Source organism: Amphiprion ocellaris, chromosome 15 (genome assembly GCF_022539595.1).
Source record: "Amphiprion ocellaris isolate individual 3 ecotype Okinawa chromosome 15, ASM2253959v1, whole genome shotgun sequence".
Taxonomy (NCBI): domain Eukaryota; kingdom Metazoa; phylum Chordata; class Actinopteri; family Pomacentridae; genus Amphiprion; species Amphiprion ocellaris.
Window position 1 is genome coordinate 12,435,884 of NC_072780.1, and position 13,252 is coordinate 12,449,135.

The following is a 13,252-nucleotide window of genomic DNA, read 5'->3' on the forward strand; positions in this document are numbered from 1 at the left end:
TTTTCTCATTTCTGTCTCTTACTGATTTGACTTTTTTGTTATTCTAAATATAAAATGAAAATCAAAGCATTTTTAAAATTTCGTATATCATGAAAAGGAAAAACGCCTTGTATTTCAATTTTAATTTTTGTATTTTAAAATGAAAATCTAATAACCACTTGTTTTTTGTTTTTCAATACCCGTTTCCAATTGGCAAAATATACACGGACCTACTTTCTACTAAGTGCATTAAGTACCTGAAAAAATAAATATTGTCATACTTTATTAGCTGTCAACAGCAGAGGGAGCCATCAGCCTTCATATTCTCATCTAAAGGCTCAGCTAGTCTCTTCGCTATTGTTAAACGCCAATAAACACCCATGTCATTTACTTCAGAGAATTTCCATCAAGATGTTCTAATATAAACTCCCTGTCATTAGAGCTAACATAATTACATGGTACAGTAAGCCAGTCATGTGACAGCGATGTCCTGATGTGCGTCTCACTCAGAGAAGTAGATGCTGTTGACAACAGGCAAACCTCTGATTAACATCCAGACAGCAAGGTGAAGAGCGGCACAGTGTTGCAGTGGTTAGCGATGTCACCTCACAGGGTTCAAACCTGCTTTGTCATCTGAGGCCTTTCTGTGAGATGTGTTATCCCTGTGTCTGTGTAATTCTAAATTGGCTGTGAGTGTGAGCTGGCTGTTTCTTTGTGTTTGCCCTCTGATGAACTGGTCTGGGGTGGACCCCATTGTCAGCTGGTATTGGCTCCAGCCCCTGTGACCCTCTACAAAGTGGGTACCTCTAATGGATGGCTGGATGGGTGGTCAACAGGGTTGTGTGTTTTTGTGTCTGAGTATTTAAGTCACAGTCCAATAGATCACAAGTAAAGATGCTATTTAATTCATGGTGATTTAGGTTAAAATAGTGACTGACAGACAGATAGACCCAGAGCTGATCCTCTGTAACTCTCTCTTTCTGCCCCCAGGCAATGAGTTCTTATAACCCTTCATACTCCGTCACACAGTAATGCTCTTCTTAAGCTATGGTGCACTTAGCCCAGTCAAGTACATGGCACCTTTTCAATAAAAATCAGCCATATGTTATGTCTGCAGCTTGAAGGCATAAGTCAGACAACATGTTGTTGATTAGTATGTCTTCCTCAGTTATGTAACTCTGGGTTTCAGAGCTGTTGTAAAAGAAGTGCAGCGACTCTCTGCTGTGGGTCTTCGGAGGATGGCGAGAGGTCACAGACTAATTGTGTGGGATTCACTGCAGAAACATAAACCATGTTTCTCTAGACCGAAAGAACGTCACAGATAAAAGAGTTTGTTTTTACTTCTTTCACTTGAAAACTGAACAAAATATGAAATTTGTCAGAGCTGCTGCCCACACTTTTCTATACAGCAACGCCATCACTGTTATTTTTCCTACCCACAAAGCAGTGGGGTTTGTGGAGCATAAAACAATGAAAAGTTAAAGGCAATGTCAGCACAACTAAAATAGCACCAGCATATCTCTCATCCAAACGAGAGAAATAAACTTTTTAATGTTTCACTGCTTGTCTAGAGAAACGTGTTTTGATACTTGGATTCTCAGTCACTTTAAAATATCCTGATAAAGCTGTAGCAGCTGCGCTATCGATGGTACTGCTAAACTCTTTTGGAGAGGTGTTTAGGAAAACAGATCAACGATTTATTGAGTCGTACTATACCAGCTTGAACAGGTCATGTTTAAACTGTACCACTGAAACATTAAGGCAGTCAGTAACAACATCAAACACACTAACAGATGAAGAAATAAGTACATCTCATGGAAATGGTTGACTTTGTAACATATTTGAACAAGCAAACATGATTGTTTTTGAAAGAGGACTTTTTATTTAAGGTGATATAAACAAATACCACATAAAACTGGCATGTTGTAGTCATTTTCAAGATTAAAATGTCTGTGTATATATAAGAAAAACACATGAGTCACATAGAAAAGTGAATAAATTTATCACACCTTCAAATCTATAATATTAGAGTCTGGGCTCCAGATCAGGTGCCAGTGATTAGAACCTCCTATGGGAGTGACAGGTGGAGTCTGTCTTATTTAAACTTCTGAAATCTAGAGTCTGCTGTTCTCTTTGCTTGTCAAGCGTGTGGTGCCAAGATCTAAAGAGCTCTCTAAGGCCTTCAGATAAAAGATTGTGGATGCCTGTGAGTCTGGCAAGTGATTTAAAAAGATCTCTGAATTAGTTGAAATAATTCCACTGTAAGGAAAATCAGCGTTCCTGCTGCCCTCGGTAAATTAAGCCCAAGAGTAGACCATTTTCTGCAAAGAGAAGTCTCTAAGAACCCAAATTGAATCACAGGATCTGGTGGTAACTTTGCAACTGTTGGTGTCAAAGTGCTGTGGAGATTTCAGAAATTTGACCTGCACTGCAAGTGTGCCAGGAAGAGCCTTTGCTATCCAAAAAGAACACAGCAAAGCGCTGCAGTTTGCCAGTGGACATACAGGCAAAGAGGGAGGCCTTTTCAAATAATACACTCTGGACAGTCCAATCAAAATAGAGCTGTTTGGCCACATCAACACACCATATATTTGGTGCAGACAAATTGCAGCTTTTAGGAAGACGAAGCTCATATCAGCTGTGAAGCAAGGTGGTGGAAATGTTATGGTTTGAGGTTGCTTCGTTGCCTCGGGGACCGGGCAGCTCGCAGTCAATGATTCTACTATGAATTCTGTATCATATTAAAAAGTGCTCAAAGATAATATGAGGCCATCTGTCTGAAAGTTGAAGCTGAACTGGAAGTGGATCTTTCAGCAGGATAATGATGCAAAGCGCACAGCAAATCCACCAAGAAATGGCTCAAAGAACATAATAAGGGTTACAGAATGACTTCACCAAAGCTAAGGCTTGAATTCCATTAAAATAATGGAGTGGGATTTCAAACAGGCGGTGCAGGCAACAAAATAGCTCTAACATCTTGCATGTGAAGGAATTTTGCAGGAGAAATGGTCAAAATTTCAGCAAGCTGATGATAGAGATTAGAGGATATTTATGCACAACACACATTAGAAATAATTTTTGCTAAAGGGGCTTTGGATGCCGAGGGTGTAGTTACTTTCTCCACAGAGGACTATGACATCTGTTGACAATTTTGTTGAATAATTCACCGAAAAATCTAAATTTTCCTGTACCTGTAGTCTTGTTTAAAAATCATCAGTTTCAACTGGAAGAACTAACTTCATTACATGACTGTATAGGTTGTTAAATAACATCACTACACAACATGTTTACCAGTGGTTACACACTTGTACTTGTGCTCTTCCTCATTCACTGGAGCTCCCAAGGTGAGATTTATTGATAACCGGACTAAAATCCCTCATGGAGCTTGATTAGGTTTATTCGATTACAGACGATATTCCCGTGTTGATCTGTTGCTGTGAGGTGGTTGTGCTCGTGGGGCAACAAGGTAACACTGAACCACTGTGCAGGGTTGATGGGTCAGAAAATAAAAGATCTGAGATAGGAGCTCACAGCTGACACTCCAATTAAAAAGCCCTGTTATATACTGTTATATGAATTTCATCCTATGGTCTATAGGGATCGCTGATGTTTATTTCTGTTGCAGAATATGATAAGATGTGTGAAGACTTTCCCAGCAAAGGATGTGATAAGTTATATAAAGTCATTACAGCTGTTGACTGTGTGAAGTCTCTGAGCAATAACTAGTCAAGTCAAGCATGCTGACGAAGCAGCACCCTTAACAGCATGTTAGTTCAGGAGGGAATACAGTACTTTTAATGGCTGCAACATATGGCAACCTAAGGAGCTGTCATTAAATGCATATGTAGCATTTAAGATTGTTTGACAAGTCCTGTAAACAACCAGAATTAAAAATGCCTACATTTCCTCAACAGTTAACAGAGTTGTTAATTAATCTGGTTCGTGTTCATCTAAATTTTTGTCTCTTCACTCCATCTAAGAGCAAATATCTCCTTTGTTTTCACGTTGTCGTTCTCCTGCGGCTGTACTCCCTGCAGTCCTGAAACTGTCCTCCCTCTCTGATGCTGTAAGTGACCTTTTGCCTGCCCTCCCCTCCCCTCTGTCTCCCCTCAGCAGCATCCTCCATCTCTTCTCCATGCTGAGGTGACCGTGATAAATACAGTGAACACCCACATCAAATGCTGATGGCTGCTGGGCATGTCACATTCTTACCAGCCTCTTTGTTTCTGCTTGTTTTGCCCCTACAAACACACTAGCACGCACACACACACACACATATGAACGCATCTTCCAGGTAAAACTGGGTGACTCAGATGGATATCAGCTGCTGTGTTGGAGGAAACTGTGGCCTCCTTATGAAGATCCATGGGGCTATTTCACCCAGGACAGAGGAGGCTGTACTTACTGTGCAAGCCTCAAAGAGCCTTGGGTCTTCTATACACAGACACTATTGTTACCAGTGATTCGTAATGTGCAATTAGGTCTTTGTGGATGGGCCTCAGGAGCAGCGCTGACACTGAGCAAAGATTAAGTGCATTAAAATGTGACAAAAACTTGGCTTGCGGCAGCAATTGAGGTCAAAGACAAAAATTTCCCATTTAAAAAGTTCCTGGTGACACAATCGCTTTACACAGGCACCTTGTAAAGTCTGAACAAGTGCAACATCAATCCATCCATTTTCAATAGCTGCTGGAGCCTGTCCCAGCTGACATGGGGCTGAAGGCAAGTTACATGTTGTACAGGTCATCAATCCATCACAGGGCTAACACAGAGCCAGACAACCATGTACACCATACTCAGACCTACAGCCAATTTAGAATTATCAATTAACTTACATCATTCATGTCTGTGGACTGTTGGAGGAAGCTGACGCACCCACAGAAAATCCACACAGGCACAGTATATACATGCAGACTCTACACAAAAAGCATAACCAACCTGGAGATACAAATCCAGGATCTTCTAGTTTTGGGGTGACATAGCTCACAGTTAGTGTAACAGTCACGTGTGTTTTTGTGAGATTTAAAAATATTTAAAATACGTCTTTAGTCATTCATTTAACTCCTAAAAACTTGTCTCTGTTTCTGAAAGTTACATATTTAGAAGATTTGTACATGAAAATCATTCATTATTTTTTAAAAATCTTTAAATAGATTAGATGCAGCTCTACACATTTGTTTCCTTTAGAATATGTAGATCTATGAAGTCCCCTCTCTCTTCATCCACTCTTCCACATTTGCTGCAGCTCAAGCTCACCAGTTCACCCATGAACAGTTCTAGAGAAGAATAATGATACAAAAAGAAAGGACTGGTTCTTTAGGTCTGTTATGTATGAAACTCCAGAAGTGTATGTCTGTGTTTTTAGACTTATGCTGCAGTTTTAAGGTGGAAATGCTTAGCCATGGCATTGATTGTTTTACACATGATATGTGTTCTGGCATATAAAAAACACCATATACACATATTAACATAACTTGCTTTTCACATAGCTGCAACCTAACTTTATTGTTTTACACAGAAATATATTTCATTAGTTTGCCAGTCAAAGCATTGGAAGCAGAACGGTCCCATTTTTTACATGTACAGTAAACATGCTGCTGTTAGCCTTTAACTTCAGAACTTCATCAGAGTTGGGTTTCTGGTCACCTGATGAATGTAAGTCCAATGTAACTTTTTTTCTTTTTTTTTTTATATGTGAAGGAAATATCTTACTTATTACTATATACATCAACTTTCATTATTTTCATGTTGATATTGATATAATATTGATTGTAGTCACTTTTTAAAACTCCTCATGATGAGCCAGATAAAGTCAATGCATGAACTTAAAGCTATGATCTCAAAAATAGTGCTTTCTCTCAGGGAAGAAATTCAAATATACAATATATGGGTTACAGTACAGTATTGTGAGATAGTCTATTGGCAAAAAAGGCCTCTGGGCAAGAAAGAGATTCTATCATTTCCTGCCTGCATGATGGAAGCAGCTTTTACCTTCCCTTTTTCATCCAGCATGGCATGCTACACTGGAAACCATCTAGGACAAGTACAAAATGATGGAAAATGTAATAATTTATAAATGTTTAGACAAGCTTGAAGTGTGTTAAGAAACCAGACATGAAGAATACATGATATTTTAGGGCATGCACTTTGTAAGCTGAGTTTATTTTAGGTGACGGACAGAATGCGTAGAAACCTAATTGGGACTCACAGACCAGAAAAACATGCTGAGCCAGAGCCCTGCGACCAATTTAACACTTTTAGCTGGCATCTCGGGTTCTGAAATAGCCCAGCTAAAAAAGAAAAAGTGCAGGCCTCTGGGTCTTTTTTGAAATGTTAATTTTTGGGTAGTTATCCTAGAAAAAAACCCAAAAAACATTCACCACACAACAGAACGGAAAAGGCCGCCATCTACGGCTGTCTAACGGTGTTATAGAATAAAACACTGCCAGGTGTTCGCAGAGAGAGGAAAGCTCTCTTTCTTCTTGCATGAATGTCTGAGCATTTTAACCGAGATTTTCAACAGGGACTCTTACATCAGTGTTACTTCAGTATAATGGAAGACAACTATTTTCTTCATGCTGATGATCCTCCTATCTTCTGCTTAAAAGTGCCAGACTGCTTTGTGACAGGTGAACAACCAAAGACGTAATTCAGCAGCCATTCCAGTATCCTCAGCTGATGGGCATAGCCAGACCTACACCACTACGACGGACGGAAAGAAGCCACCATTAATCTCTTGCTTCTGACATGCGCATTGTTCTGCCGCCCCCCCCCCTCCTCCTCCCACCACTTGTACCGCAGCACCCAAGGGAGCAACTCAGACTCATTTATCAAACACGCAAGATGTCCTGTAAGCTCTCCCCTCCCTTCCCACTTTACACCAATGCAAATATAAGTGTTTGGTTGTGCAACAGCAGCTATGGTCTCACCCAGAGTGGAACAGATAAATGTAAAGCCCTTGTGTGAAGAGCTTCTCTGTTGTCCACATGCATATATGTGCTCTATAGGCCCTGGCACTTGGTATGCGTATATATATATATATATATATATATATATATATATATATATATATATATATATATATATATATATATATATATATATATATATATATATATATATATATATATATATATATTTATATATATATATATTTATATATACATATGGATGCACACATAAACCAGAACCACACACAAACACAACGCGTCCTTGGTAGAGTGCACAGCTTAGATTCCTCTCTTGGGCAGGCAAGGCTCTATAAGGCTTGAATGGAAAGACCACACCACAGCTGGCAGATTTCTAACATATCTCCATTAAGTCCACTGAGATGAAAGAGAGAGAGAGAGAGAGCACTGGGCTGGTTTTTATTACCTGAGAGAGAAGTTCTCACCTCCTGCACAGCGAGGGTGTTTTTTTTCTTGCTGAAATCTGGGCCGAGGGACGAGTGTAGAGGCTCTTTTCACTGGGATAAAGTGCCCATTTGAATGGAAGAGTGAATGTGAGAGTGTGTGTGTGCTCACACTGCATTTCTGTGTGTGTGTGTTCAGATGAAAAGGGTGGACAGGGATGAATAGTTGCTGTATTTGGGTCAGGGCCATCGTCAAACAATGTGAATCGAGTGGATTAAAAACAGACACAGGCCCACGGCGATAGAAAGGATGTGAAACAGAGAGTTAAGTGTGTGTTTAAGTTTAAAAATGAATATCCAGGTATCACATGATTGCACATCAACCTGTATTTAACAATCCTTTCATTTTTTTTTAGCAGTTCTGTCGAGCTTTTTCCTCGTTCTCTCCATGTCCCTGAATCAGACCGAACTTTCATTGAAAACCACAAGTGAAAAGGGGAAACGAAGAAAGAAAGGGCGCAAAGCACGAAGCCAGATGGGCCTCGGTTTGCTAATGACAGATAAAGTGGGAAAGCGGTGAATAAAAGATGAGTTTGCAAGCAGGTGGATAAAACGATGCATAAACAGTCAGGATGGGATTGTCTGTACACCATTAAATATGGATGGGTCTTCGAGACCCCGGGCTAAATGACAGCATTCCCACAGATGTGCTTGAGATGCTACTAAACACACAAATAATCATCTTCAGTGCAAACACACCCCCACCCAGCTGCTCCGTTCTACAGACAACACATTTTCTAAGAGGGGAGTATTTTAATCCATATTTCGCCGACTCTAAAAAGCTTTAGCTCACATAGGTGCATTGATAAAATGGATTTAGGTGCGCTGGTATCTCCATCATCTCCACTGAGTACGGATCTAATTTAGATCCATCCCATAGTCCCCTCACAGCACTTCCCAAGACAGACAAAAACAAATAGCGGAGCTCGCCAGGCGAGAGCAGCTGGACCAATGACAGGTGTGCCAATGTGATCCCCGGCACACACTCACTTTACACCCCCCCACCCATGTCACCAGTGGGGCACGGCAGTTAGCACACTTTCACCTCAGATGAACCGTAGCCGCAGCTAACAAAAGGCAGACGCATGCAAGTACACAAAACAAATACACGTTTTTAATAGAGCAAGCAACAAGTCGTGTTGCACGAGAGAGCTCTGAGGCCAGGAACAACTCAGCATCATGTCAGCTGCAAGTCAGTGGCACAAATGTAAGGTTTCTACAGACATGTGGCCATGAAAACAGTGCGAAGTTGTATTTATGTGTTTATAAAGATTTGCACAAGAGCAGCATTTTATTTTTTGAATTTATGTGCCACAAGCAAGCTTTAGTTTGGACATTTACAACAACCTGCACCAGTTCTAGAGGCTTAAAAACCCATCTCCAGTCAATAATTTAACCCCTTAAAAAAATTATTTCTGTGTATTAAAGTACCATTTTTAGATTTTTCAATGAAAATAATCCCTTTCTGACTTAAAGATGTTTAAAAATGGCTCAAATGTGACTCCACACCATTGCGTCTTTTAAAATGTGAGGGCCCATGAAGTCCATTCATCTTTTCACCCACCCTCCTTCTAATTGCTGCAGCACACCAGCTCACTCTGCTCAAACACTGTAAAACTACTCAACGCTACACAATGACAAGGTGTTATATTGGAGTAATTTAGCCATATTCATTTGAAACGGAAACCAGTTCTAAACAAGAATAGTGACAGGTGGACATTTATGAGCAAAAATGTTTCATCAACTATTCGATAAAATGGCATGAAGATTACACTTTGTATGCTTCCCTTCAGCAGTTTGATGCCTAAACTTTCACAATCCTGTCATCATGTCAAAGTCTGGATTAATTATTTGCTTTTCCACTAAATACCTGCAGAAATAATGACAGTAGCAGTTATGCTGTAGTGAGCATAAACCACCACTGTGCCTCATAGAGCTGCTAGCTTGGTTGTAGCCATTTAGTCACGATATAGCATCATCTTACATTGGATTTAAATATAATTTAGTTCTATATTCATGTATCTGAAGGTCAGCAGACATAATGAGGATCCACTCACACCTTCACTAATCAACTTCTAGAGCTCCAACAATTAATTTTTGTCATCAATTAAAGTAATTGTTGATTAGTCTGATAATTGATCAGTCATTTTTAAGAGTAGAAAGTTAACTTCAGCTTTTAAAATGTGAATATTTTTGTGTTTCTTCCTTTTCCAAACTGAATATCTTTTGGTTTTGGCCAAAACACTGTAACCATGACAAGTGAACATTGTGTCAGTTACCTGCTGACGATCACATGATTGTGATCCTACTACAAATTGACTGTGATTTATCAGTTAGCAATCATAAAAGGAACAAATGATTAAACTGTGGGGGTGTTTCTGAGTCCCATCAATTCCTCTACTTACCTATTGGTAAAAGGGCCCAAAAAACAATTTTAAAAAAAAATGTCAAAGTTTAGTATGTGGTCCAAAATATCACAAACATGTCATAGTTTAGTATGTCAACAAAAATGTCAGTTTAGTATGTTGTCAAAAATGTGACTAAAACGTCATAGTTTAGTATGTGGTCCTAAATATCTCAAAAATGTCACAGCTTAGTATGTCATCCAAAATGTCACAAAAATGTCATAGTTCAGTATGTATCCAAAAAGTATTAAAAAAAAAAAAAAAAAAAAAAGTCATAGTTTAGTATGTCGTCCAACAAGTGGAAAAAGGGTGCCCATGTAGCTCAACTGGTTGAGAGGGTGCCTCATAAATAGGACTGCGTCAGAAATGCCGGTATGATTCCAGCTCACAGCCCTTTACTGCAGGTCTTCCCTGCTTTCCTCTCTACTTACCTATTGAATAAAACCAACAAAAGGGCCCGAAAAAATGTCATAGTTTAGCATGTTGTCCAAAATGTGGAAAAAACGTCATAGTTTAGTATGTCAACAAAATGTCACAAAAGCGTCATAGTTTAGTATGTCTAAACTATGACGTTTTAGTGAACTGAGCAGCCTTGGCGGAGTACTGCACTCTCTGAGTGCTTTTCTATTTTAATGTGTTATACATGTGTGTTTTGAGGAACATAGTGTATATTTCTTGTAGAGGAAAAAAGTGGTTTCTCTGGATGTAATGACCTCAAAGAGCTCTTTATAGCTTTGATGAACACAGCAAAACAAAAAAACCCCCCCAAAAAACCAGCACCCGACAGTCATATTTGTTGTTTATTAGCATAACATTTTGTATCTAATAAATATCAAAATGTTAAGGGAAAAAAAGAAGTTTGATTACAGTACATTCCATTTGCAGAGAAGCAGAGTCAAACCTACACGAATTCAAAAAGAGAACCGTAGATCTGTCGGGACAAGAGTTATGACCTTTTTTTTTTTTTCCTGGTTTAGGATTGCATTGGCTGGTACCAGCAAACAGCACTGCCATAACCTCTGAAACAGTGGTGTCATGTACTGCCATCCCACACTCTTGCATTCTTTGAAGTAAAAAAATACATCTTTAGTATTCATACATTCATAGAAATATAAAAGCGTCTTTATTTCCTTATTGTGCTTTTACGTGGGAATATTGCCATCGTTCCGAACAGCTGAGAAAATGGACCTCAGAGCTGGTAACCCTGGGTGACGATCAAGGGGGAAATAACCTACATTGTGGACCGTGAACCAATTTAGTCTTGGTGATGTTTGCTCCAGGCCACTTCAGAACAGGGGCGACTACTTAGTGGCTAAAAATAACCACGTTGTTTAAATCGAGCCCACATCCAATAAATATGCATCTGTAAATGCCAGGTTCAGCTATTAAAAGACTGAACTGTGTTTCCTTTAAATAGATAGATACATGGCAAGCTGGATTTCCACAGGGTGACATGCAGCATGTTAATGTTTGTCTACAGGCACTACTCAAAAGGCTCGGAAAGGCATGCAGAGAGAGAGAGAGAGAGAGAGAGAGAGAGAGAGAGAGAGAGGAGGGGAGTGAGAAAGAGTTAGAGAGAGAATAGGTGTATGGAGAGAAACACTGGAAAAGAGAAACAGAGAGGGAGAAAGAGTCCCTGTGCTCAGTGTGACAGACGACAGCAGGGGCTGCGCTGCCCGAGGCAAACCATACCCCGACCACCACCTCCATAACCAACTTCCTCCACCCTCCACCCTCCCCTCTTCCCCGAGGGCCAGCGGTAAAGAGCACAATGCCTCCCATCTCTCTCCTCACACCATCCCGAGTCCAACCAGCCGCAACCAGTCACACAATCCAGAGCATCTGCCACGGGTTGAGTGAGCAAGGAGAAGAAGAAGGGGTTAAAAAGGAGAGGAAATGGCAGAGATAGAGGATCAGAGGGGGGCTTTTTTTCTTCTTCCAAACAACCCAGCCAGCCTGAAACCATCTCTGATCAGGAGCAAAGAAAAAAAAAAGAGCACAGAAACAACTCTCTCCTCCTCTTCCTCCTCCTCCTCCTCCTCCAATGCATCTGTCTCGTCTTCCATTATGGCATTATGGCACAGTCCTCGCTCTTGGAAGGAGCCTTAAGGTGGAAGAGGAAGGGCCACCATACAGCTCCTCAACTAACCCAGACCTCTACATACCATCTAACAACACTAAGTTTCTATAAGGTAAAGCTAACACACCTAAACCTTCTGTACTTGATTTCATGCAACTGGATTTTTAAAAAACGTGCCTTTATTAAAAGAAAAGTTGCGTCCCTGTAAACGTCTTCCAGTGACATAGAAGGAACCTCAGTCGATTAAGTCTGATCTTCAGTTCAGGAATATATCCCCTCCAAAAAAAATGTCCTGGGATAAAAGCTCCAGGAAAGTTCTGATAGAGGTTTGCTACAAACCCGTGGTTGGGTTGTGGTAGACTCCCCCAAGTCCAGTTTGAGGAGAACACCCAGAGCTCTGTAGAGGGCCCTCATCTCCCCCGTCCTGCGGAGGTGGACTGCGTACCCTTGACCTGACGGAGTGGGGAAATTCCGGTGAGCTGAGGGGTGAGGAAGGCATGTGAGGCTCTGCGGTGATGGAGGACGGCTGCAGCTGGAGGGCTGATGAGGTGGCGGTTGGAAGATGAGCCGGGATGGGGGCAGTAGGGAACCCCAGCTGGAGGTCCTGGGGTCTATGTGCGAGGGAGTCCACGTGGCAGACCACACCATGCTGCTGGGGGACTGTGAGGGGGGAGGAGGGCAACGACATGGGTGTGTCTGCCCAGATGGAGGCAGTCTGAGAGGGCGAAGGTGACGGGTAGGACTGAGGGGAGGCAGGGCGGTGCAGGTAGGCGTGGTGTGCCGGGGAGTAGTGTGTGGGGCAAACGACCGCAGGTTGTGGCACTGATGGCATGAGTGTCTCCATGAGCTGAGCCATTCTCTTCATGACGTGCCCGAGGTCGGCCACTTCCCTCCGGAGGGTGCTCACCTGCAGACACACACACAGATCATCTTTAAGGAGAAAAAAAAATATGCTTTCAGCAGTGGAAGTGGTGTGGCATAAAGAATCCAACTTCATGCACACAAGTGAACATTTAAAAAAATGTTTAAAGTTCTAATCTTTAAGATTTTTTCATGAGACGTAGTCAACATTTTTCTGCAATACGCTGTACAAATGTTACGGTAGAAAATGAGGTTTGCTGTTTAACACTGTGACTAGACTTTCCAATAACATAACGTTTCCATTGCAATCAGTATTAACTGTAAGTGTAATTACCTGTAAATTTGGATATTTTCTTCTTTTCAAATGTATGAACTATGAATTGCATACATTGACTACCGTTCAAAAGTTTGGGGTCACTTAGAAATGCCCTTATTTTTTAAAGAAAAGCAGTTTTTTTAAAATGAAAATAATATTAATCAGAAATACAGTCTTGACATTATTGATGTGTGGGAAGT

At 40.8% G+C, this 13,252-nt stretch overlaps 1 protein-coding gene across 4 annotated transcripts in view; it reads right to left on the reverse strand.

Annotated features, from left to right (window-relative positions):
* Window positions 1-10,582: 10,582 nt before the first annotated feature.
* kcnh8 (potassium voltage-gated channel, subfamily H (eag-related), member 8) overlaps window positions 10,583-13,252 on the reverse strand; it is an 81,134-nt gene continuing 78,464 nt past the window's right edge. For all 4 annotated transcript variants that reach the window (XM_055017830.1, XM_055017831.1, XM_023287085.3 and 1 more), the window contains one exon: window positions 10,583-12,782. In XM_055017830.1, the coding sequence (XP_054873805.1) occupies window positions 12,207-12,782 (576 nt within the window). In that variant the 3' untranslated portion in view covers window positions 10,583-12,206. The remainder of the gene's footprint in view (window positions 12,783-13,252) is intronic.